Below are 24,611 nucleotides of genomic sequence, written 5' to 3'. Positions count from 1 at the left end.
GAGATCTATAAGCAAATTTGTTTTTAGGCTAGTCATTTTTTACTAAAAAGTGTAACAAGAGGGGCGTATGTTTTAGACCAATGTGGTGTAAAGGTCTAAAATATTCAGCTAGGAGACAGCTGCCGAATCAGAAGTGTTTCTTTCTCTCAAAGCAAGAAGTGATAGAATAATACAGTACCATAAGTGTTGTAGATTTCTGAGTCTTTGCATTTAAATCATGCTCTGTGGATTTGAAAACCATTACCTCCATGGCACCCCTAAATTATTATAGACATTATTATTGATGTATTTTCTCCACTGTTCATCTATAGTTCAGACACTCAAAGCCATTGAGGATCAAATTCTCAAAGTGCTCTTTACCTCTGAGGGCAACATTCTCGACAATAATTTGTTCTTTACTGATTTTCAGCGTGAAGAAAGTATTTAAAGACTTAGACATCAGTAGGTCAATACTTATTATGTAAAGCAGCAGAAGATTGTGCTTGAACATGTGGTCCCTCTAAAGAAATCTGAATTCATACACTACCTTGCAAACATTTGGGGTTGGTAAGATTTCATTTTTTTTTTTTTTTTTTTGTCTAAGTCTCTTATGCTCATCAAGGATATATTTATTTGATAAAAATACAGTAAAAACTGTAATATTTTGAACTGTCATTACAATTTAAAATACTATTATTATAAGAATATAAAATACTGTTTAATAAATAGTTTTCTGTTTTAATGTATCTTAAAATGTATCCTGTTTCAAAGCCATTTGGTGCTCAAGAAATATTTTGGTTGAAAACAGTTGCGCGGTATTTTTGTGGAAACCATTATCATGTTTTCCAATTCATTCTCTGATATATAAATGCAGTTCAAAAGAACATTTATTTTTCTTCATAACAATGTAAGTCTTTATGGGCACTTTTGATCAATTTAATGCATCCTTACTGAATAAAAGTTTTCATTTCTGACAAAAAATAAAATAAAAAAATAATTGACCCCAATTGTTTTTTAACTATAATCTAAATTCACTAACATTCACTTCAATTAAAATGTATTGCAAACTAATCTGACAAAACCAAAGTTTTTTTCTGAAAAGGTCTTGCATCATTTGTTTTCAGAAGCCACTTTGTTTGATAATTTATATAATTAAATTACATTAATTCTTTTTAAGTGTCCAAACTCTTTTATGTTGCCACAGAATTGTCACAAAACCTTTTTTTCCACTATGCTAATGACTGCTGCTGCATACGAAATGGAGAGGTTTACTTCACAAACACTGCAAATGTAACAGTTAACTAAAAAGATTATGTGTTCAGTTATTATTATTATTTTGAGTGAGGGCTGACACATTTTATATCATGGCTTTTCTTCTGAGGACAGGATTTGGAAATGGAAAAAATTAAATGTCTAAATGTCACAAACAACTCGACATGAACATTTTACCATATTTTTCTATAATTTCTGTAAAATTTCACTTGATACTATAGAAACATATACTTCTATAGTTTTGCAGTACAGTAGAGTTGTGCCACGTTCATGTGTTTCAGTGTTGCTTTTTGCTTTCACTGCGCACAATTCATTTTTAGTAAGTTACCCCGACATACAGTAGTGTGTTTACGCCAGACCTGAGCAAGCTGAAGGATCAGAGGCACAGATTGCATGCCACCCACAGAAAGTAATGAAAGGCTGGAGGTTCAGATAGATTGATAGATTAACAAAAGGTTGGACTGGCAATGAATGATATATCCGTCTTAAAGACAAAAACAGCTCTGTCTCAGTCTGACACCTCTGCTACTGTCTCATGCATCTCTGTGACACTGATACTGCTGTCAATGTAAATGGCTTTACATTTCCTTTTGCATTTTAAGAGCTCTTTATAAAACACATCAATCTGTCAAGTCATTACTTTTGTCTCTGTTTGAAATATAACACTTACATTTGACATGCAACAAATCGGCTGACAATTTATATTCTATTCCTCTTGCACAGATGACATCTCATGCCATTAAGTCTCAGCTGGGGCTAAGACAGAGACGACAGAGGAGATGATCAACGCAGCCAGAGAGAAGTATCGCTCTGATGCCACACGTGGCTTCATCATGTACTTTGTCATTGCAAACCTGTCTGAGATTGACCCCCAGAGACCCCAGATCTCCCTGAAGTACTTTAAACAGGTAATTTCAATCTAGAGCAATCATTCTAAAACAGTATTTCAGGATGTTATACTATATAAAAGATGTTATACTATATAAAAGTTTTTTTTTTATTCTTTCATTTAACCCCACTGACCCAAACTGCTTGTCCAAAGGGATTTTCAGTGCTTCAATGTATACATTTTGCCAGTTTATACATTCCCTTGAAATTTCTTTGCAGTTGTTCAACAATACTAGAGAAGCACAAAGATCTGAGCATGAGATGACAGATCCTGTTGGTTCAGACTCTGCTGAGCGCCTTCACAAACGTGTCCCGTGGCCTTTTTGAGCAGCACAAGGCCATCTACAGCTTCATGCTGTGTGTGGAGATCATGATGCAGAGAGGAGAGATCTCCCAGCAGGAGTGACAGTACTTCCTGCGAGGGGCTGGAGGCTTGGAGAAGGTCAGGGAGATCGAAAGAGTATATGTGATGACAAAGAAAGAAAGAACACCTGTGTGTGTGTGTGTGTGTGTGTGTGTGTGTGTGTGAGAGAGAGAGAGAGAGAGAGAGAGAGAGAGAGAGAGAGAGTGCTTATTATAATTATGTAGAAGGCATTTATCATTCTACCAGTCATGAATGCGATTTAATTGTGTTAATTGTTAGATTGTAGAGCTGTTTTCTAATTTTTCCCTTTCCTCAGGGCCCTGCGTTATCTGTCCCCATTAAAACAGCATCTCTCAAATGCCCCATGCTGTTACTTTATATTGTTTTAGTGAAGCAATATATTTTTGCATGTTTTCCAGTAACCAGAGCCTAGTTCTGTTGCGAAGGCAAGCATCTCTGTTGTCTTTGCTCATTGGGCATGGCTTAAGCATAGGGATATCCACAAAAAACCCATTACAGGGATAGCTTTTTTCCATAATTTACTCACCCTCATGTTCTTCCCAACCTGTATAAGTTTCTTTCTTATGTTGAACATAAAAGAAGATTTTTTTGAAGAATGCTGGTGGTAATCAAACAGTTTATGGTCTCCATTGACTTCCATTGTATTTATTTGCCTACAGTAGAAGCGACTTTTGGTTCTTCAAATTCGTCAAAATAACTGTGTGTGTGTGTGTGTGTGTGTGTTCATTATAAGACTTATACAGGCTTGGAATGACATGAGGCTGAGTAAATAAAAAAAAAAAAAAAAATTGGGTGAACTATTCCTTTAAACTTGATATCTCATGCAGTACCATTGGGGACAGGAATGATATCTCAAATCATTATAGGATTTTAATATGGTTTAGACATTTAAAAAAGAGAAATCTTTGGAGAGAAATAAGAGTGTAATAATCCAATATACTGTGCATCATTGATTCTAACTGATTTTATTTGGATGATTTTTTATTTCAGTCCACTCCAATGTTTGTACTCAAATCAATAATGACTTGTTGCTTGATCAAAGTCCCTTATCTCAATTCATGCTGTTTGATGGTGTTCTTCATGCTGTTCTGACATGTATCAGCATGATGAAATATTACTTTCAGCCTTATGCAAACACACACACACATTTTCTGTTCATAACACTCATGTTTCCTACTGGAGGAAGTTCCAGAGAAGCCAGAAGTGCCGTGTATTTTTTTTTTTTTTTTTTTTTTTTTTTTTTATACCTGGGAGACTTGTTCTAACCTAAACTAGAGGACTGACTGTTATGCTTTAACGGCATTAAAAAAGAAATTATATTCACAACTAATTCTATCAAACTGGGTATATTCTTCCCATTTTATTAAAACATCACTCGCTTATACTTGAAATAAAACAATCACAAAATGGAAATCAGACAGTAACTCTTATCGTAACACTATTTTTCACTCTCTAACTCTAATACAATATGACTAACTAATATAAAACTTCAGTATGAGATATTTATTAACCCTCTGGAGTCTAAGGTTATTTTGGGGGCCTGGAGAAGTTTTGTCATGTCCTGGTTTCTTTGCTGTCCTTGTTGTCTTGCAAGAAAGGATACAATCTTCACATTCTGCACAAAACTGGGGTACCACAGGGATCAGTGCTTGGACCTCTAATCTTCTTCAGCTACACTTCACTTCTTTAAATCCCATGCTTCTTTTAACACTGCTGTGCTCATGACATTCAACAGTGTACATCACTTCCTCCTCTTGTGCATGTGCCATGTCGACATGTCATATATGATCACCTCAGCAATATTTGTGATGAGTTCTTCTTCCTTTCAGCCATGACATCCCTCACCAAATCTCTCTCTGTCTCATTCAGAGGTCACATAGTCATTGCCTCCTGGTGCGTATCACCACTTGGTGTCATCCTGGGTGATACACTCTTCTTTTAGGATCACATTATGATAGTAGCAGCCTTACTTGACCACTACTTTAATCATTTTCTTGGCTAGGTTGTCTAGAATTACATTCTTGTTTGCCAACCAGCATCTGCTATACATCTGCCATATTGCTAAACTGGCTCCAAAATCCTTTCACTCAAATGGTTTTTAACCCTCTGTAATCCTTTCATGTCATGCCTCTGCACAGATCGTTTTCTTGCAGCCAGAATATAATAGAAATAAATTCAAGACACTGTTTCGAGCTCACACTGCTGCCAATTTCCTGTACTCCCATTACTTTCAGTCTTGCAGTAAATCGTAAGCCTGAGCCTGGATGCTACTATCGGTCGCTTCTGCTTGCCAACTATGAGAACAGGTGATACATTAGTCATATTCCAACAAAGCCACAAAAATTTCGCATTCTGTCAATGATTTGTACTAGTTTTGGAAATCCAAGAACTATTCTCGAAATAGAAAGAGATCTTTAGACTGGCATGTAAAATATTTTTTATTAATTTATTGTTTGTTTGTTTATTTGTTTGTGTTGATGTGTCATTTAGGCTTGGGTGTATGTGAAATAATTGTAGTAACAATAATTGACCTGAGAAACTTTGGCAAATGCAATCTCTACAATATAAACATGGCAGATAAGTTATTGTGGTTTTCTTGTATTTCAGGGTGAAATCAGTCTCGCTGGGTCAGGGTCAGGGGTCTGTTCCTGAGAGAATGATTATGGAGGCTCTGAAGATTGGCAACTGGATCTTCCTGCAAAACTGTCACCTTGCTGTGTCCTTGATTCTGGCAATGGATGAGCTCACAAATACCTGAAAACCTGGTTGGTTTATGTGTGTGTGTGTGTGTGTGAGGTCTTCAGCAGGGACAACTACAAAGTGTAGAGTCATTCATTGTTTAATATAAAGATCCTTCTTAAATCATTTCCATATGTTGATTTGGTGCTCAAGAAACTTTTTCTTCTTCTTCTTGCCCTTATTTAAATGCTAAACATTTTTTTTCAGGATTTTATCAAGAAAAAAAAAAAAAAAAAAATAGTGAACATGCTTAAAAATCACTTTTGATAAATTTAATGAATCCTTGCTAAATAAAAATGCCATTTTCTTTCAAATATATCTTACTGACCACATATTTTTAAACTGTAGAGAATCATATTTTATTGTCTGTCCTGCATTCAAATTTATTTTTCAAATAGATAAAAAAAAATAAGCAGGGCTGAAAAATGTTTCAAACCTTGCTTAAAGAATTAAAGAATACATCTTTATGGATATTATAATTAAAGACCTGATATATGGTCATTTATAATTTCTCAAGAACCTTGTCACTGAAGCCGACACTGTCAGATTAGAATGATCTGCCAAAGAAACATGTTAAATGAATGACTAGATTCTTAAAAATTTTTTTGTATGTTTATACTTGTGTTTGTGTTCATGTATGGTTCAGTGAAAATATAATTGTTCTGTTTTTGGCAGTCTCACATGTTTTGCACCTACTTCTACCTTATATTACAGATTGTGTGTTGCACTTGTGAATCCATTGTAAAGCTATTTTGTTGTTCTATTTTCTGTTGTCCTCTTCTTGTTTGGGCTTTGCAGACACTGTTATCCACGAGGACTTCAGACTGTTCCTTAGCTCCATGCCTACCTGTGTTTCCTGTCACTGTTTTGCAAAACTCTGTCTAGGAAACTCAAGAACACACACTTACTTTCGTTTTATGTACTTACTTAAAAGCCATAGGAACTGATAAAGTGCTCACAAACAAGTACCAATTTTTCAGGAAAGCATTCACATGCATTTATCTCATTTTTTATCTTTCGGAGAGGAAAACATACATCAATGTAGAGCCTCGTCTTCACGCATCGATGGCATGCATCCATATGCTGATGACATGCACATATTTTTTACCGTTACACGTCATTCATCCTTCTAGCACTGCAATATGTCTGCATGTATATCAAATTACAATTTTAGTCACACTAACACAGTCACACACTCCTGCAAGAAGAAGATAACACTTCACAAGGAGGAGTGCTTTCATATTTTATTCTCTCTCTACCTAATAAATTAACACCCCAGTGCACACATCTCTATCACTTAAACCCCAGCTTTACCAAAACACTGAAACCAATAGTAGTTTATAAGGCCTTAAACAATGTTTCTTTATAATGCAAGTGCACTAACACGGATGTCTTTAAGCAGCTAGACTGTGTAACTCAGTTGATGAATTTTAGCAGTTTTGTCTTTGACTTTAATTTGAGTTCTGTTGTTAATATGCCTGTGTTGCCAGGAACTAATGAGCCTTTGTTTTTGTGATGGTAGGTTACTAATGAGCACCTGAAGGGTCTCAGTGCCAATGTGAGATGCACCTTTACTGAGTTCAGCAGTACGTTCTTTGAGAAACACATCTTTGGTAGGAAATGGAGGATGGTCATATTTGGAGTGTGTTTCTTTCACGCCATCTTTCATGTCAGGGTTCAAGAATAGACAAATCAGTGTGTAGCTAAATTGTGGTTCTGTTAAATTTGAAGCCTGTAGAGATTGTAAAGTTTAGAAGCCTCATGGGAAGACTTATGTTTTTTTTGCTATAAAATATGAGCAGGTCTGGTGTGGAAACCTAATGCAGTTTTAATCATTAAATAAACATTGCTTGTGCGCAGCTTATACTGCATTTTTTTTTTTTTTTTCAGGTAAATTTTTACATTTGTTTCTCTTTATTTCTTTTATCTATGATTTTATATAATAAACTACAGCTGCAAACCACTTATTTAGTGCTAATATTATTATTCCAGTCTTTAGTGTCACATGATCCTTCAGAAATCATTCTGACATCCTGATTCTAAGATCGGTGTTAAAAATGGTTGTGCAATGGTTTTGTGTAAACCTTGAGAGGATGTTTCTTTTTTCTAGTATTTTCAGATGTGTAGAAAATTCTAAAGAAAAGCATTATTATGTACTAGTTTGAAAACTAAATTGCAGAGCAGTAGATACTTAGGGCTTTATTAATTCGCATCCTCTAAATCATTCACTTATTTATTTGTCTGTGTATGTTTTTCTATGTGTGTTTGCGTATATATGAATGAATGGATTATTGATCGCACTAATCTCGCCGCTCTTGATTGTTTGTATTTATTTGTCCATGCATTTCTCTGCAGACTTCTCTCTGTACTCTACAGAAGGCAATAGCAGGTCTAGTGGTGATGTCAGAAGAAATGGAGAAGATTTATAACAGCTTCCTGAATAACCAGGTTCCTGATCACTGGTCTAATGCCGCCTGCTTTGGCAATACCTGTCAGTCAGACTAAAATCAAAATTGCATATAGCTTAGTACAATAATCATCATGTAAAAATTCATGTAAAAAGTTAAAACAGTAAATGCTGCAAAATCCATCCCTGTATGTGCTACCCTGTATTAGACTTTGAGTACACTAGTAAAAAAAAAATTCTTAGAGTTTTTATTTTTTTACTTCATTTTAGGCACTGGAAAATGTCTGACAGACACCAAATTGTTGCATTTAACTTTACATTTTACCAAATTGTCTTACAAGGGAGCATGTCCCTGAAATACCCTAGAGGGTCCACCCACTATAGTCTCACAAAATCCTGTAGAAAACACTGACACATATTTTAAAAACAAATTTTAAAAACGTGCTTGTTTAAAATGTCATACCCTTTGATGCATCTAAATCTTGACTATATTATTCCGATCTAAGGCATTAAAATAGTCTCTGGTTTAACACTCACTCACACTTTTTCCCCTCTGTATTCAGGAGGTTCACCCTCATTGTACATGGACAATTTCCTCTGGGTTGGTGAGTCCAGTAAAGGGCAGTGATGTATGAGCTTGTGTGCTGCTGGTATAATAGTTCATGAATGGAGCCGCAGGGGTTCATAGCCATTCCAAACAACACACTCAGACACTTGGAAATATCCTAATATTCGTGTTTGAGCATAGTTGGATGACAAGTGGTCAGCCCAAGTCATTTTCGATTTCTGGTTTGTTTTTAATTTTTCCTCAAGGATTCTTCACAGGTAAGTAACAAGTTTGAGTTAAATAGTTGGTTTGTGTGTCTCGCCGGTGCAGAATAACGCACGCAAATACAACCTGCCCATAGATGAGCTTAATTTTCGCTTTAACATGATATCAGTGTACAGAGACCAAACCAAACATGCAGGGATATTTCAACATATATTTTGTGATATGACTACAGCAGACACTTTAGATAGTTACCCCATGGAAGTGATCCAGAGATAAAGGGATATAAGTTACGTTTTTCTCTGAAGCCCACTGTTTTAGCACGAATAATAATCATAATTAAATTTTTCATGACCATATTCTTAATTGAAATGTTCAGGCTTGACTTATGCTCCCCTGGGCTTCATTTATTTGATAAAAAAATACAGCATTTTCAGCATCATTAATGCAGTCGTTAGTGTCACAAGACACAATTTTAATACACTTATTTACTACTCAAGGAACAGTTGGTGAGACATTCTCTAATTTTAATAAACTTAATATTAAAATTACATCACAATTGACTTCATGTTTTTATTTTGAAGCAGTAACACGCTTCCATATATTTACCTCCTGTCTGTTTTTAAACCACTAGTATCAGAGCTTTGACATCTTTTATTTTATTTTCGTATATTTTTGTTTTGTCTGTTAGGACACTCCACAAATGTTGGGGTAACTGTGAGGTTGCCATCCAACCGGCCCAGAGACTACTGGATCTCAAAATCATCTGCATTACTCTGCCAACTCAATGAATAAGCTTTACCTCTCCATGCTTTACTTCTCTCCTTTCCCAACAGAGCTTTTAGTGTTTTGAGCATAAGTAACATTAAAGCCTTTAAAAAAAACATAAAAAATGGATTATACATTTTGCAACTTTTGTGTGTGTGTGTGTGTTTGTGTGTGCATGTGTGTGTGCTCTTGTTTTTGTGTCATATCAGGACACAACTCTGTATAATGACATGGGTATGACACAGGTATTACAAGGAGAGGGTGACTTATGAGGACATAACCCATCTCCCCATTTTTCAAAACACTTATAAATCATACAGAATGAGTTTTTTTGAGAAAGTAAAAATGTACAAAGTTTCCTGTGAGGGTTAGGGTTAGGTGTAGGGTTGGTGAAGGGCCATAGAATATACAGTTTGTACAGAATAAAAACCATTACACCTATGGGATGAACACACTTTACACAAAAACAAACGTGTGTGTTTAAAGCTTTAGTAAGCTCTAGTAAGTTGTAAAAGAAACATAACTGGGCCCACAGAATATGCCTGGTACAATCTACAGAAAGTGAGAAGTAAATGCTAGAATTGTTTGTTTTTTTTCTTCTCAAAAATACACAGACTAACCTGGAACTTTCTTTATTGTTTTATTTTTTAAATCTATATTTTCTAACAAAATGACATATATCCACAGTGTTTACATGGTGTTTTTACATAAAACAACAGAGCACAGGGTCAGAATGAAGTCACAAAATAACGCCACTCTGATTATGTGGAAACAAGTGAAAGATTTGAATGTGCTAATCACTGTAATATTTATATATAAAAAAAAATAATAACAAAAAAAAAAGAAAGATGTCAGAAGGATAAAAGTGATTTTCAAAGTGTGTTAATTCTACCATTAACATATGTTATTGTTGCTTTGGTAAGTAAATGTCAGTTCGGTTCTAAAATAATATTAAATGATAAAAATATTAATAAAGCCAAGAAATTAAAAGAAACTGTGTGACTTCCAAAGGGATTCTGGGATTGATTATGCTTGATTTTTAGCACATAAATATCACAGACACATTTGTAGCTGTTGTGACTAACAGTGTTGCACACTGAGAACACATCTTTACAGAAACCAGCCCTCAGGTGCTCAATCCACATACATTATATAAAGACAAGATATCACCCGAACAGCATGTCCAAGGGTCTGTATGTTTGTTCGAAAAGTCACATTTAAAAAATACACAACTTTGTCAGTTTTCTTTTTTATCATTAGTATTGTAACAATAGTTCATGTTGCTCCCAGATCGATGAGAAGAGGAAGGAATCGACTTTGGTGGTAGACACTTCTCACACTCAATCGCGTGGTGTTTCTTCAGAAACAAAAGAAAGTGTGATGCTTTGGCAATTATGTGAAGTCCTTCGAGACTGCCTCGATGAAGTTCGGCGCAGACATGAGAATGGTAAAGGTGCAGATGATGGAGAAAAGAGAAAACGCCACCAGGCAGAGCCGGTCCACGACTGCTGCCGCAAATTTCCACTCGCTGCAGATGGCCTCGGCTTCATCCTGGTCACGGAACCGCTGAGCGATGTACATCACTTCCACTAGGATGCGATGGATCTCCTGTTCGCCTGCAAACATCCTGACTGCCTCCCGCTGTTCTTCGTTTGGTGACCCGCCGACTCGCCCACCGCTGCAGGACACACCGGAGTCACTGCTGGGAGGGCAGCATGCGCTGTCAATGGAGTGGAAGCCAAAGTACAGGTTCATGTGACCATTGGTGGAGTTGGCAGAAGGCGGCTGACCGGGCATTACTCCCATCTGAATGCTGCTGGCGCTGGCGTGGTGCTCTGGAGAGTGCTCGTATTTGTAGCTGGCTTTGCGCTCCTCACCCGGCTTCTTCATGCGCAAGAACCAGGCGCACCAGTTGAGCAGGATCACACGTACCTGAGAAGAACAGGAAGAATGTACTAAAAGATGAAGCCCGTAGATGGGTGCATCATGCATTCCTGTTTTAATAATGATGATATGCTGTATTAAGTTAGTGTATTTCATTAGCTTATGAGAGAAAGTGTCCACTGAAGGTTTCTTGTGTTTAAAGATTTAGACCTGTTTCAAGCATCAGGTACGCGTCCCACTGGACATGAACTAAATAAGAAACACCAGCAAGCTGAAGCGGAGAGCTCTTTTCTTCTCGTAAGAGCAGCAGAGGAGACATTAAACTTTAATACAAATAGACCTCATTACCTCTCCGTGATGCCAAGCCATTCTACATCTCACCTACATTTAGTAAATTCAGGGTTCAGGAAGTTTTCTTAGAGTTTTTCCAAAGCGATTTTATTTTAGTGGATTTTTATTGTAGTTTTGTTTTTGTGGATGCAGCACTGGTTGTTTGAATGGAAGCTGTATTTTAAGTTAAAGATTACACAATTGGTGATAGCTTAAAACAAATATTGCAGTAACAGCGTGCAATGATGTGAAGTGATTTCATGAACTTACACTGTTAAAAATAAAGGTCCTTTATTTGCACCTTTGGTTGCATATAAAATCTTTAACATCCATGGAAACTTTCCATTGCACAAAAGGTTCTTTACAATGGAAAAAAGCTTCTTCAAGCTAATGTTTTTTTAATGCCCTAATAATGCCATTTTAAAGGTTACTTATATTGTTTTGGCAGTGTCCTACAATAGGATTACATGCATGAAAGCAAAAAAAAAAAAAATTGCAATTCGTTCAAAGCAGTTCTAAGATTGAGTCTTTTTAAACCCCACCTTTCGGTATTTTGAACACTCAATAGAAAATATAAACATTTATTATTTACAATAGTCTCAGGTTGTGATTCAGTGGAGCCAGCTGGTCCACAAAAACAGTCAGCAGATCAAGTGTTTTGTGAATCCTGCGCTGAACTCCCCGAGATTAGAGAAGAAGTCATCAGTTAAAGTCATCGGGTCAAGTTGTTCACAGCCAGCCAATGTAGAACATATGTGGGCATTAAGCAAATGATACAGTGTGACATGTAGCTGTCACGGAAGAGGGATTTGAATTACTGTAGACTCCTTTAGGCTGTTCAGAGTCAATTCTTTCTTTTGAGAGATAACTTTATTTATTGGCTTAACAACTTTGCAGATCGTTTACATTCACATACAACTACAGTACATTACACACTGCATCAAAGGAGATATTTGAAATGTCATAATATGGGCACTTTATGAAAGATTATTTGGGGAACCCCAAATTATACAGCATCATTGCAACAACTCCCTTTCGGAAGCTTGTTTTTTTTTTTTTTTTTTAAGAGGGTAGGGTGGATGAGGAGAAAGTCTGAAGGATGGAATAAACTATACTATTTTTGTAAAGATTAAAGTCAGTTTTGTGCAATTGGAGTTGACCAGTTTTACATAAAAACATGCCATGTCTTGAATCCAGTCGGAGGATATCAAGCATGTTTTGATATTTTAGGGTCATTTTAGAACACATTTTCATTTGTGCATCTCCTGGCAATGAGGCAGATGTTTCTGTGTGAGTCTGTTTTTTCTTTTTAATTAGTTATTTTATAAAAAAATATATAAATGTTGTCTTGGCAACTAGCAGACATATTTTTTCATCTTTTCAAGGAATGAACATGTTTTCATGGTTTTAGTTTTAGTAAACAATGATAACCCTGTTCTGATGTCAAAGTCATGCAAGATCTTTTTTAATCTTAAACAATATGCTTAGAGTTTTCACTCACCCATCTTGGCATCTTTCCACCTTGTGGATCGTGATGATGAAACTGCAGAATGAGGACGGTGACAACAACCGACAAACCCACAATCATCATGGTGCTGGCAAAGTACTGAGCTACCGAGACAAAGAAGACACAAGCATTAAAACCTGCAAGCTGTACTAACACCTCATCAACAGCCAAACTGTTCTTCATGTGATTGAGTCTATAATATGAAAATCCAGCAATTTGGACTTGCCTATGAGAGGAACTGAGTCAGAGGTGGCCGGCATGATCTCAGCCACTAGCAGCATGAAGACCGTCAATGACAAGAGGACAGTGATACCTAACAGACGGGAAAGTGGAAAACTAATGTCATTCCTTCATGCATAATTGTGCATAAACTTAAAAAAGAGAAAGCTTTATGGTTCTTACCCAGTGATATCTTCTCTCCAGAATCTGCAGGCAGCAGGAAGACGAGGAGAGCCAGGCCAGAGATGAGCACACAGGGAATGAGCAGGTTCAGACCATAATACAATGTTCGCCTGCGCATCGTTACTGTAAAAGTCACGTCAGGGTACGGCTCCTTACAGCACTCATAATACAACTCATTACGCTTCCCAGGGACCCCTGACAAAACACAAAGGAACACATTCAGATTTATTTCATACCAACAGCAGGTGTTTTCCACAAATGCAGAATGCATTAAATGAAGCACTACTTGCATAAATCCTGTGTTTAGATATTGTCTTACATACTGCAATCAATGCATACTCTGTACATACTATATCTTTGATCTCACACTTAGTCTCTCCGATGTAAACCAGGTATTGCCTCATTTTATTAAAATATGATTCTGCATATGTAATAATAATAATGATTTTTCTTTATAATGACATCTCATAATAATGAGAAACTTTTTATTAATGACTAAACACCTCATAATTACGAGAAGCTTTCTTGTAATGTTATGTAAATATAATGAGAAAATAAGTCATAAATATGAGAAAGTTTATCAAGAGATGTTATTATAAGAATTTGTCATTGTGAGAAACTAAGTAAAAATTATTTAGCAATTTTTTCTCAATTTTGTAACTTATAAGCTCACCTTTTTACATTTTAAATAAACGTAAATACATTTTGTCTATTGATTTTAGATTATTTTATATAAAATGCATTTCATAATTTCAAAATATATTTTTTAAACCATATATAAATGCCTAATATTTTGGTTACAGGGTTAAAAAAGAAAAAACTGATATATAATGAATAAAGGTCAATGATCAATGTGTGTGTCAGAAAACTTTAACCTTTTGTTAAGTTTTAGACCCTACTGTATTTGTTATGCTCTCTTTGTTAAAAGCACTAGCAGATTGGTAAAAGGTCAAAGCTAAGGCAGGACTTCAAAGTAACCCTTCCGCAACAGAACTGAGATGAAGATCTTTCTGAAAACAAAGGCTGTCAGTCAAGACGGGCGTATTTGTTTCAGGACCAAATCTCAGACAGGACCTTATTGACCTTTAAAGTGCATAACTTTTAAAACTTTGTTGAATCTAAAGCAAACACAAAATCCAGCCATTATTTGTTCCGTGTCTTGTCCTTGATCCGTGCATGCACAAGACTAATATTTACTTTCCATTTTCCTAATTTTTTGCAATGCAATCCACTTAATCCTACGGTGCTCTCTAAAGTACGCATACGATTCAATAACTCGGTACTTCACAGTCAAACATGCCCAACCCTAGTTTAAATGACATTGAAACACATATATATTCCAAAATGCATGAAATAAACATTATTTCTACCAGCTGCAAGAGTCCAGGGAAACAACCACATGAGATGTTGCAAATTAGAAAGTCTTGATCTGTCAGGGTCAGACAGCCCTCCTCTCCAATTGATTAAAAATGAAATCAAAATTGTAATTAATCAAACTAGGCAGGCGGAGGAAGAGCTTTCATCAGGATTTCACGCTGGCCAGAATTGTCATGGCACTCAGAGACAATCACATCAAAGCAATTTGCTGGTTTGAGTCATTTAACTGATTACAGAAGACCTACCTGAGTGATGTGGTTTGTGTGCGTTTGCAATCATAGTAATGCAAATTTGTGAGATGAAATAAGGGAAAACAATCTAATAGATTTGTGTTACACATCATATATGTTTACACTTCTCTGCAACAGGCTGAGCAGTTGGTTTCGGCTGTGTGTGTGCAGCGTGTGACTCTCTGCGGTGTAAAAGATACCCGTTCACAGATTGCACAACCTTGGCACACAACTGGCCATTAGTGCCGGCCAGAATCAGTGTCAAATCACTGCCAACTACCATCAGGACCCCATCTGTCGAACAGACCCTGGGTCGCACTGGCATTGAAAGCGAAAAAATGAGAGACCGAGACAGAAACAGAGAGATTAAAAAGCCAAACGTGATCAGATTATGAGATTAGAAAAACTGTGCCAAATAAACATTCATCTCTAATATTAATATTTCTAACATTAGTGCAAAACATCACCTACGGTGTTGCACAACCACAAGAATTTAACACATTAACAATGTTATTTAATTAATCATGTTACTATAGACGCTGGTTTCCAACACTAAATATAGAATAAACATTTTAATTGTTTATCTTTGTATTGCTACATTTTTTCTCAGAACTGCATAAATCGCATGCAATTGTGTGATAATTGAGTTACAGAGTCAGAGTCGCATAATCACTAACTCACACTTCTGAGAAATAAATCAGAACTGCGAGTCACTAACTATCTTTTTTCCCCCTTAGTTTTGTACTTTGTAACTCGCAATAGCAATTTTACTTTATATCTCACAGATCAGAATTTCGAGATAGAAACTCGCAATTGCAAGAAAAGAAAAGTCAGAAGTGCAAATTTATATCTCACAATTGCACGTTTTTATCTTGCGATTTGACTTCATAACTTGCAAATGTGAGTTTCTAAAAAAAAGTCAGAATTGCGACATAAAAAGTCACAATGACCTTTTTTTTAATTCAGCGGCAGAACAATGAAATACAATTTTATCGAAAAGTAAATGACTTTGTTGTGATTGACAGGATGTTAAAATTCTGTATGTCTTAATCCATAAAAACAACAGAAGATATGCTCTCATGAGAATATGAGTCAAGACACTTTCTTTTCATTCTCCACCTGAGAATTGAGATAAAAAAGAAGAGTGTCTTTCATAGACCTTATGTATCGCATACTAAATTGGTGTTCCCTACAGTCCAGCAGCGAGGATGAAATGATCACCTCGGCATTCAGATGAGCCAACAACACTTTCACACTTTTCAATGAAGTAGATGCGGGGGCAGAAATTATCAATAGTTTCCCTCCAGGCAAAGAAACCATTCAAACACACAAAAACACACTAATACATTACTGACACTCATCCTCCAAATGTGTGAAAAGCAAACAGATCTATAGCATTAACAAAAGAATGTGCGAGTCACAGTGTTTGTACTCAATGCTTTCATAAAAATGGATTTGTTTCCTCACAAAATGCTCACTCTAAATCCATAAAACATTTTCATTTCTTGAAATAAAATAAACATTAGCCTAACTACAATAAAATAAAATATATAAAGACTATTTTATTTCAGCTAGATGCAAAGCAACAAAAAACAAAAGATGCAAAAAAAAAGAAAAAAAAAACATATATAAGGTATATATACATATTTTATTAATAATAAATTACAAAAACATACAACAAAAACTATGCAAACTAACGTGTATTTCTCTTGTGCTTTGCCAGTTGTTGAATGCTGCATTTGCTGTTCTTCCTGTATTTTGTTTCATTTTTTGTCACTTTATTAAACTACCTGCACACAGATCCCCGCCTCTGCTTGTTTTCTCCACCTGGTGAAAGCTCTCTGTTATCATCTCAATGGTAATGTCAGGCACTCTTACCCACTAAATCCCATTCTCCATTGGGGATGTATGTGGAGATGTCCACCGCCTGCATCTGCAGGTCCAGCAGCCAGCCGTTATAAGTCCAGGAGCCAAACTTGAGATCACATTTCTGTATATCGAACGGGAACCAGCGCACATCTATGTAACATGTACTCTTCAGAATACCTGGTGATTACATACAAACACACACGTATCAACAAAATCAATCACAGCAATAGAGAAAATTGTGTTGAACTGTTATGAAAATTCTATTAACTATACAACATATAAAACTTGTTAAATCTGCAAAACTAACTGCAGACAAACAACGAGTGTAGAAACATAAAATAATGAAGCAAGTTCTCTCTAATTGAGTTATTCAGTAAAGTACAGGTTAAAATTCTGGGTAGCACTTTAATTTAAGGGCAAATTCTCACTATAAAGCATGCATATTACAAGTGTATTGGCTATTTATTAGTACTTATAAAGCATATATTAATGTCTTATTCTGCATGAGCATATTTTGCAACTACCTTATTAACTATTAACGAGCAGCAAGTTAGGAGTTTGAGGCAAAAGTCATGTTTAATAGTTAGTTAATGCTGATAATAGGACCTTAAAGTGTGACCAATTCCAGAAAAATAGCCAATATGATTTTTTATTTTCATTTTGGCAGATAACCGCTAAATGATCGATATTAGAAACTTGACACTATTTTGTCTAAATAAAGACAAAATAAGTGCATTTTAACTGCTACATGTGAATTTACATCAAAATATTAGAATGTACAGAACGAAAATTTATATTTATTTAGATTTGCTAAAAATTATGTAGCATTGCAATTCAATGATTAGGTTTTTTAAATATGCCCATTATTATTAAGTAAAGCTTAATAAAGAAAAAGAAAATGATAAAGTGACAAAAACTAAATTGCTTTAACAAATTGAAATGAAAAACTGTAATATATGACCAAGAATTATATTATATATATTATATAATAAAAGCATATCAAGGATACTAAAATAACAGTTTAAACTAAATTGAAGTAAGTGTTAAATGTAATCTAAATGTAGAACTGGTCAAAAAAATGTATAGCCTGAATGCATTGTAAGTCACTTTGGATGAAAGCATCTGCTAAATGCATAAATGTAAATGTAAAAACATAAATTGAATTGAATATCTATTATTAACCAAGAAATACAAAAATCTCTAATATTGGTCAGTGATCAAATTAGCAGCAATAAATTGTGTATCCCTAACTAATCTCTTCAGTTTAAGACAAAGGCGTATTTGTGTGGCTGATACAGTGGCAAGAATAAATTGTACCTGGTGGTATGTACTGACAAGCACCTGATGCATTAACCAGGACGTTCGTATGAAAGGTGGCATCAAATCTCTCATCGGCACTGTCGAGAAATACAGAACAAAGTTCAGTCAGAATTTATTTTAGCAACTGCATTCTTGAAATGTTTGCTGCCTTGTAATCTTCATAAAGTAACACACACTAGCCAATCAAAAACCATTTGCTATTTACACAATGTGATCGGTTCCAAATGACCTTCAATTGTTTCAATCCAAGTAGCTCTCTATAGAATAATATATGTGTCCATGTCCTTTGTGTTACTTCTACCTCCCACAAAACTAATATTCTGTTGATTAAAATGTCCAGTTCAATTGGCACTGTGATTACAAGGAGGCAGTCCAGCACCTGTATTATTCAAAAACTTATCCATAATTAATCATACATACCAAAAGTCCCATCAGCAAATGATTATGAAATGAAATCAGGTCAAATCTGAGCAGGGACAGAGGCGTTTGATAATACCTTTGTATAATAATGTAATAAATCCTCAATGACAGTTAGGACTTTTTTGTATGTACCTGTAAGAGGTACGAAATATGGCTTTAAATATTTCATAGTAATTATACACATGTCCTGATCTTTTATTTGGCACATTTGTCATTTAATTAGTATTTGGACAGTTTTTGTAGCTTGCAGTTGTGTTTATGTGAGTGGACAGGGATGTGGGAACACAATGAGCATCACATATATATATATATATATATATATATATATATATATATATATATATATATGTGTGTGTGTGTGTGTGTGTGTGTGTGTGTGTGTGTGTTTAGTACAGTGTGTTTGTTTGTGTAGATGTACTCTAGCTTCAGGCACTGTGGATGCTAATGCAAAAATGCCGAAAAATGCATGTCATGTGTATGTATATATATATTTATATGTGTGTGTTTTGTATTTATATCTATTTATATGTATTTCAGCTTTAAAAATTTGAAATGTTCCCTTAGCAAGTAACTATATGTATATTTATGTTTTCATGTAATATTTTCTTTTATTTTAAGTTAACAAAAATTTACAATTTCTGATAGTTTTTAATAGAAAACTGATTAGTAGTTTTTATTTTTATTTTTATTTTTTTAAAGGGGGGGGTGAAATGCTATTTCATGCATACTGAGTTTTTTACACTGTTAAAGAGTTGGATTCCCATGCTAAACATGGACAAAGTTTCAAAAATTAAGTTGTACATTTGAAGGAGTATTTTTGTTCCCAAAATACTCCTTCCGGTTTGTCACAAATTTCGGAAAGTTTTTTTCGAGTCTGGCTCTGTGTGACGTTAGATGGAGCGGAATGAGCACTGTTGAGCACTGAGAGCACAACAGACTTCACTGATCAGAGCGACAGCGTCGCGAAAAGTCACAAAAGAAGTGTGTTTTTGGTTGCCAGGGCAAGAAAACCCTGCACAGATTACCAAAAAAAAAACAGCATTAAGGGACCAGTGGATGGAGTTTATTTTTACAGAGCATCAACGGAGTTGTGCAAGTGTTTTTGTTTGTTCCCTGCATTTTGAAGATGCTTGTTTTACAAACAAGGCCCAGTTTGACGACGGATTTGCGTATCGTTTATTTCTTAAGGATGATGCAATCCCAACGAAAAAGGGTCACAATCGTGTGTTGGAACCGCATGCGGTGAGTAAAACTGCTTCAAATATCTCTGCCTCCTTGTTAGTGCGTCCCCTCCCATGCCGGAGACCCGGGTTCGAGCCCCGCTCGGAGCGAGTCGTTGCTGCTGCTGCTCTCATTCAGTTTCAGCCTGGGGATCTGGTTCTGGATCATAAATAAACGGCTGAACTACTGTTAGCCATGGTTTGTTTTGGATGATGGTTTTTTCCTCAAGGTAATGTCAGCTCCCAAACGCTCTCAACTCAAAAGCCTATTCGCACTCGTGATTCTTTAGCTCCGCCCACACGTCACGCCTCCAGCTGGTCGTGTTTTTCCGGGAAAAATCGGTACAGACTATCTTTCTCTTATGAATATAATAAAACTAAAGACTTTTTGGATTTATGAAGGGTGCAGTACTACTCTATAGGTACTCAAGATTAACAGGAGATTGAGTGAAAACGAGCATTTCACCCCCCCCCCCCCCTTTAATAATGCTGGGTTTTAACCTTTCAATCTTAAAACTTGTCCTAAAAGGTTTTTTTTTTTTTTTCATAGAGAACATAATCCCATTCTAAGTTCTGTACAGAGAGATTTTAACTCTGTCACTGCTCTTTGCTGTTGGACGTCAAAGATGACCTTTCAGCAGCATTGCCAAGGTAATAATGTCTCTAATCCTTTCCATTTCTCAGAAAGCTTGTTTGACATTTGACAACCTGACAAACTGAAAGAAGGCTGCCAGCCATAGTAAAAAAAAGGGGCAATATCTCACATTATGACAAAGAATAATTATTTTGACACACAAGAACCAGCCAGCAAATTACCAATTTTGCAATACAAATCACCTGTCATGCTCACAATGATGCCTTTGCTCAACATAAAATATCCATTGTGCTTGTACAAGAGTAAGTCAATGGCAAATCTGTTAGGGATTCAAATCAAAACTACGAAAATTAGCCCGTTATTTCTGAACAATGAATACTTACACTTGGCATTAATTATTGATTTGGTTATAATTTTTATTGCATTAATTCAACATGCAGTATATAAACAAAAAATAATTTGTAATTAGTTTTGTCTTCCAGTTTAAAACTGTATTAAATGGCGTCTATGCTTCCCTTAATCAGATTTGAAATCTCACAGAGAGCAGTTTTAATAGTGAATATTCTTTAGTTTGTAGCTGACGTCTTTTTCAGTTTTAAGGTTTTCGTGAACAACAGGTGGTTCATTGTCTAGCTGAGAAAAGAAGCGTCTCTTTGACCATATCCTCTTGCCTCTCTGAGATAACGTGAAATTGACAGCTTTCCATTGTGCACGGATGCATTCTCCATCAATCTTCACTCAAGAAAATCCACACAGACACATACTAAATCATCAGATTCATCCAAATTACCAAACATCTATCTATTCTAAAACAAATAGAAGAATCAATGGATGATCACACATTCTTTATTAGCTACTGTCCTGCACTTTTACATTAGATTGCTTAATTGGCACAATGCACTGCATCCCATCCCTCATTGAATATTGCATCTTGCCTTGTCTTTAGAGGTTTATCCTCTTTTACCTCATCCTCAGAGTCAGACAGCAAAGTCAGCATCTCTTGCATGTTCTCTTAATGTATTCATCTTGATATGACCTGATGTTTTAGCTAATGTCTCCTGAAAAGAGGATCAATGTTATTGATACAAGTGGCCATGCACGGTATTTTAAGGCGTGCATGATCTGGCAGAATTCAGAAGATGCATTAAAAGCTCTTTACATCTTTTCCTCACAAAGCAAGTAAGTTGTTGTAATGCAGTTTTAGGAAGAGGTAACACCTGTCAAGATACGACAAAATAAATTTGCATAATGCAGATTTATGAAGCCTGCCCATAGAGAAGCCAATTACTGCTGTCAGTCACTGACACAAAACACAGCTCCCATTTCTCTATCACACAGACACATTTAACTGCAACTCTAATTATCCATGACAAATGTGTTCAATTAAAACCAATGTATTGGTCAGAACATAATGCTATTGTTAGGATGGTATTATTAACTAATATGGTGGAAATAAACTGTTTGCAGACCAATAGAGCAATGAATAAAGGACACATTACTAAGTCAACTGATAACTATACTAAGTTAGTAGATTTAAATATTACATTTGTTTCCTTCCTCCTACAAACTACTTGATCTTTGAGTGGCAGATGTAAGTTTCTCTTACAGAACCTTCTCTTATTTACCACTTTCAAGGATGCAAACTAGTGAAATGTTCTTAGTGACTTGCCAAATGTTTTTTTTTTTATTACATTGTCTTTCAAGCCCAGTAGTTTTCATCACTCATTAAATCACGCAGCTGTAATCTGCTTGTGTTGCACACAAAATCTGGCACACAATATGTTGCTGTAGTTCTGAACCAAAATAAAAGCTCATTTTAATTATTGTTGTACTCAATCCAGTTATAATAAGCCTGGGTTTATACCCTTTATTAATATACATTGCCAAAAAACACACAGTCACAAGCTCTTGACACACTATCATCTGATGTTAAAGGCCCAGCAAAACAAAACGAGGCACTGGCTGATATGATATAATTCAATATCTATGATTTAAATAATAATAATACATAACCCTACATCTGACATCTCTCGGCACACACAAACACGACAGCATGTATAACAGTACAGATGAGGGGCATTAAGTATGAAGTGAGAGAGTACACTACTATGCATTAATATATGTTATAATTATATATATTTCAATTATGTGCTGATTTTATATTTCCAATGAAAAGTAAGCTGCTAACACTTATTCAGCACATACTTATAATTCCACCCCTACCTGAAAAAAAAGATAATTTTACTGTGTTAAACATAAAAATGTGAGCTTTTTAATGCCCAGTATTTTTAATGCCTTTACAATTTTATCTTTAAATTGTTACTTAAAAGTTTTATTATGACACTCTTACTTAAATTCATAATTCAATATTATGATTAAACCATTCTCAGTGTAAATGTTTTAATTGTTCTGCTGCTGTTGGCAGATGGAAATGTATTAGTTTGTGAGTTATAAATTTTTTTTATTTATTTTTTTACAAATAATTAAAAAATAAAGTTGCCTCCAGTGTCCCCTAATGCCAACTTGCAATGTGTAAACTGATGTTTCACTGCCTGTCTTTATTGCCTGAGCTCTCAATTCTGTGGTAAGATCAACTAGAGTGAAGTATGATGTTATAAAACTGAGTGCATCACATAGACTTCTATTCAGATGGCACAGATGGTGACTCGAATCTACTGAGTGTTGACACGAGGCTTGAGTTTTCAAAGTCCACCCAAGATATAATAATGCCTAAAGGGATAATTCACCCAAAACTGAAATACCCTCATCATTTACACAAATTCATGTCACTGTGCAAACATGAATGACTTTCGTGTTGTGTTGAGATCTGATAAGGAATATCCATGCTGGTTTTCCTCACAGTTTCCTTGATGCACTTTAAATAAACTTGCAATAGTAGATAAAGCATAATTTCAAGCAAATACAACCCTAATTTAACTTATGTTTAGTCTTAACCCTATAGTAAGTACATGTTAATTCATATTACCCTGTGTATATTAGTCTATAATCACACTATAGGAAACCTTAAACTAAAGTGTAACCACTTGAGGTACTCATTAGTGTCTTTTATCATACTGTTGTTGCTCATGTCTTATAATAATTAGCTGGAGTTTGTTGCATGGCAAAATAACTGATCAGCCTCATGTGGCTTATTGCTTTGGTAGAGTACATTTATTAGGCAGAAAGAAGAACACACTATTGTGGGCTACAAGCAAACAAAATGATCTAAATGTGACTATGTGTCCAATACCTGTTGTACAGCAGAATATCTGGTGTCCAGATCTGATTGGACGGGAAACGCAGGGTCTGAACACCAGGGTAGTTATCAGGGTTCCAGCTCAGATAGATATCCGTCCATGACTGAATACACGAAACACACATCAGATTCAGCATCATTAAAATGCTTGATAGCTAGACAGAAACATATTCTACACACACATTCAGAAAGCACAATAACACAGTCACACAGCTGGGGTCTCCCCAGGGTACACACATGCACCTTTACCACTGGAAAATAAGAAAATAAGGACATAATACACAAATAGTATGACACAGAGCAAAGACGCATGCATATGCAATACACTAAACTGTATATAACACCACGTGTTTGCAAAAAAAAAAAATCTCTTAAATGCCAATAATTAAAGTTAAATATAGTCGGTCAAAAATTTGTTGCCTAAAGTTGCCTCTCCACTGTATTATGGGGCAGGTTAATATGTAGCGCCACACTGCATTTAGAGTCTTTTTTTAAAGCTTTATTAAGCATCACACAAGCAGTCTTTCTTTTTATAAGCAACATAAAGCACACTACTATTCTATTAAATGAGTTTAGAGATGCCCTCAACTGAGAAAAGCCGAACAAGACGTTGCATTCTGAAATTAGACTTGCTGTTTTGATAATTGGAACTATGGCTGTCACAATATTTTATTTTTCACTACAATGGCCTCAAAAATTCACAATAACAATATAACATGATATCTACAAATCTAAAAAAAGAACTGCGCTATCGGTCAAATTAATCTTTTGACCACTGAAACACATCATTGCATACAGAAAACAAACAAACCAAAAAACTATTAAACTAAACAGAAGAGACTAAGATGCTAACTGTTTTTTGTTTTTGTTTTTGTACAACAGCATCAAAGTACACTTTATGAGAATAACAACATTTTTACTCCAAACAAGTGTTTTAAATAACTTCCTTTTATGAACTGATTCTCATAGATTGAGGCTGAAATTATATTATTTT

At 35.4% G+C, this 24,611-nt stretch overlaps 1 protein-coding gene across 1 annotated transcript in view; it reads right to left on the bottom strand.

Annotated features, from left to right (window-relative positions):
* Positions 1-9,830: 9,830 nt before the first annotated feature.
* LOC127958430 (neuronal acetylcholine receptor subunit alpha-7-like) overlaps positions 9,831-24,611 on the bottom strand; it is a 36,734-nt gene continuing 21,953 nt past the window's right edge. The window contains exons 4-10 of the mRNA XM_052557332.1: positions 23,612-23,721; positions 18,124-18,203; positions 16,816-16,983; positions 13,331-13,525; positions 13,155-13,241; positions 12,923-13,032; positions 9,831-11,139 (exon numbers count right to left, since the gene is read on the bottom strand). Of these exons, the coding sequence (XP_052413292.1) occupies positions 10,600-11,139; positions 12,923-13,032; positions 13,155-13,241; positions 13,331-13,525; positions 16,816-16,983; positions 18,124-18,203; positions 23,612-23,721 (1,290 nt within the window). The 3' untranslated portion in view covers positions 9,831-10,599. The remainder of the gene's footprint in view (positions 11,140-12,922; positions 13,033-13,154; positions 13,242-13,330; positions 13,526-16,815; positions 16,984-18,123; positions 18,204-23,611; positions 23,722-24,611) is intronic.

This window comes from Carassius gibelio, chromosome A1 (assembly GCF_023724105.1).
Source record: "Carassius gibelio isolate Cgi1373 ecotype wild population from Czech Republic chromosome A1, carGib1.2-hapl.c, whole genome shotgun sequence".
NCBI lineage: Eukaryota > Metazoa > Chordata > Actinopteri > Cypriniformes > Cyprinidae > Carassius > Carassius gibelio.
Note: the sequence above shows the minus strand (reverse complement) of the source record. Positions and strands in the feature narration are given on the sequence as shown.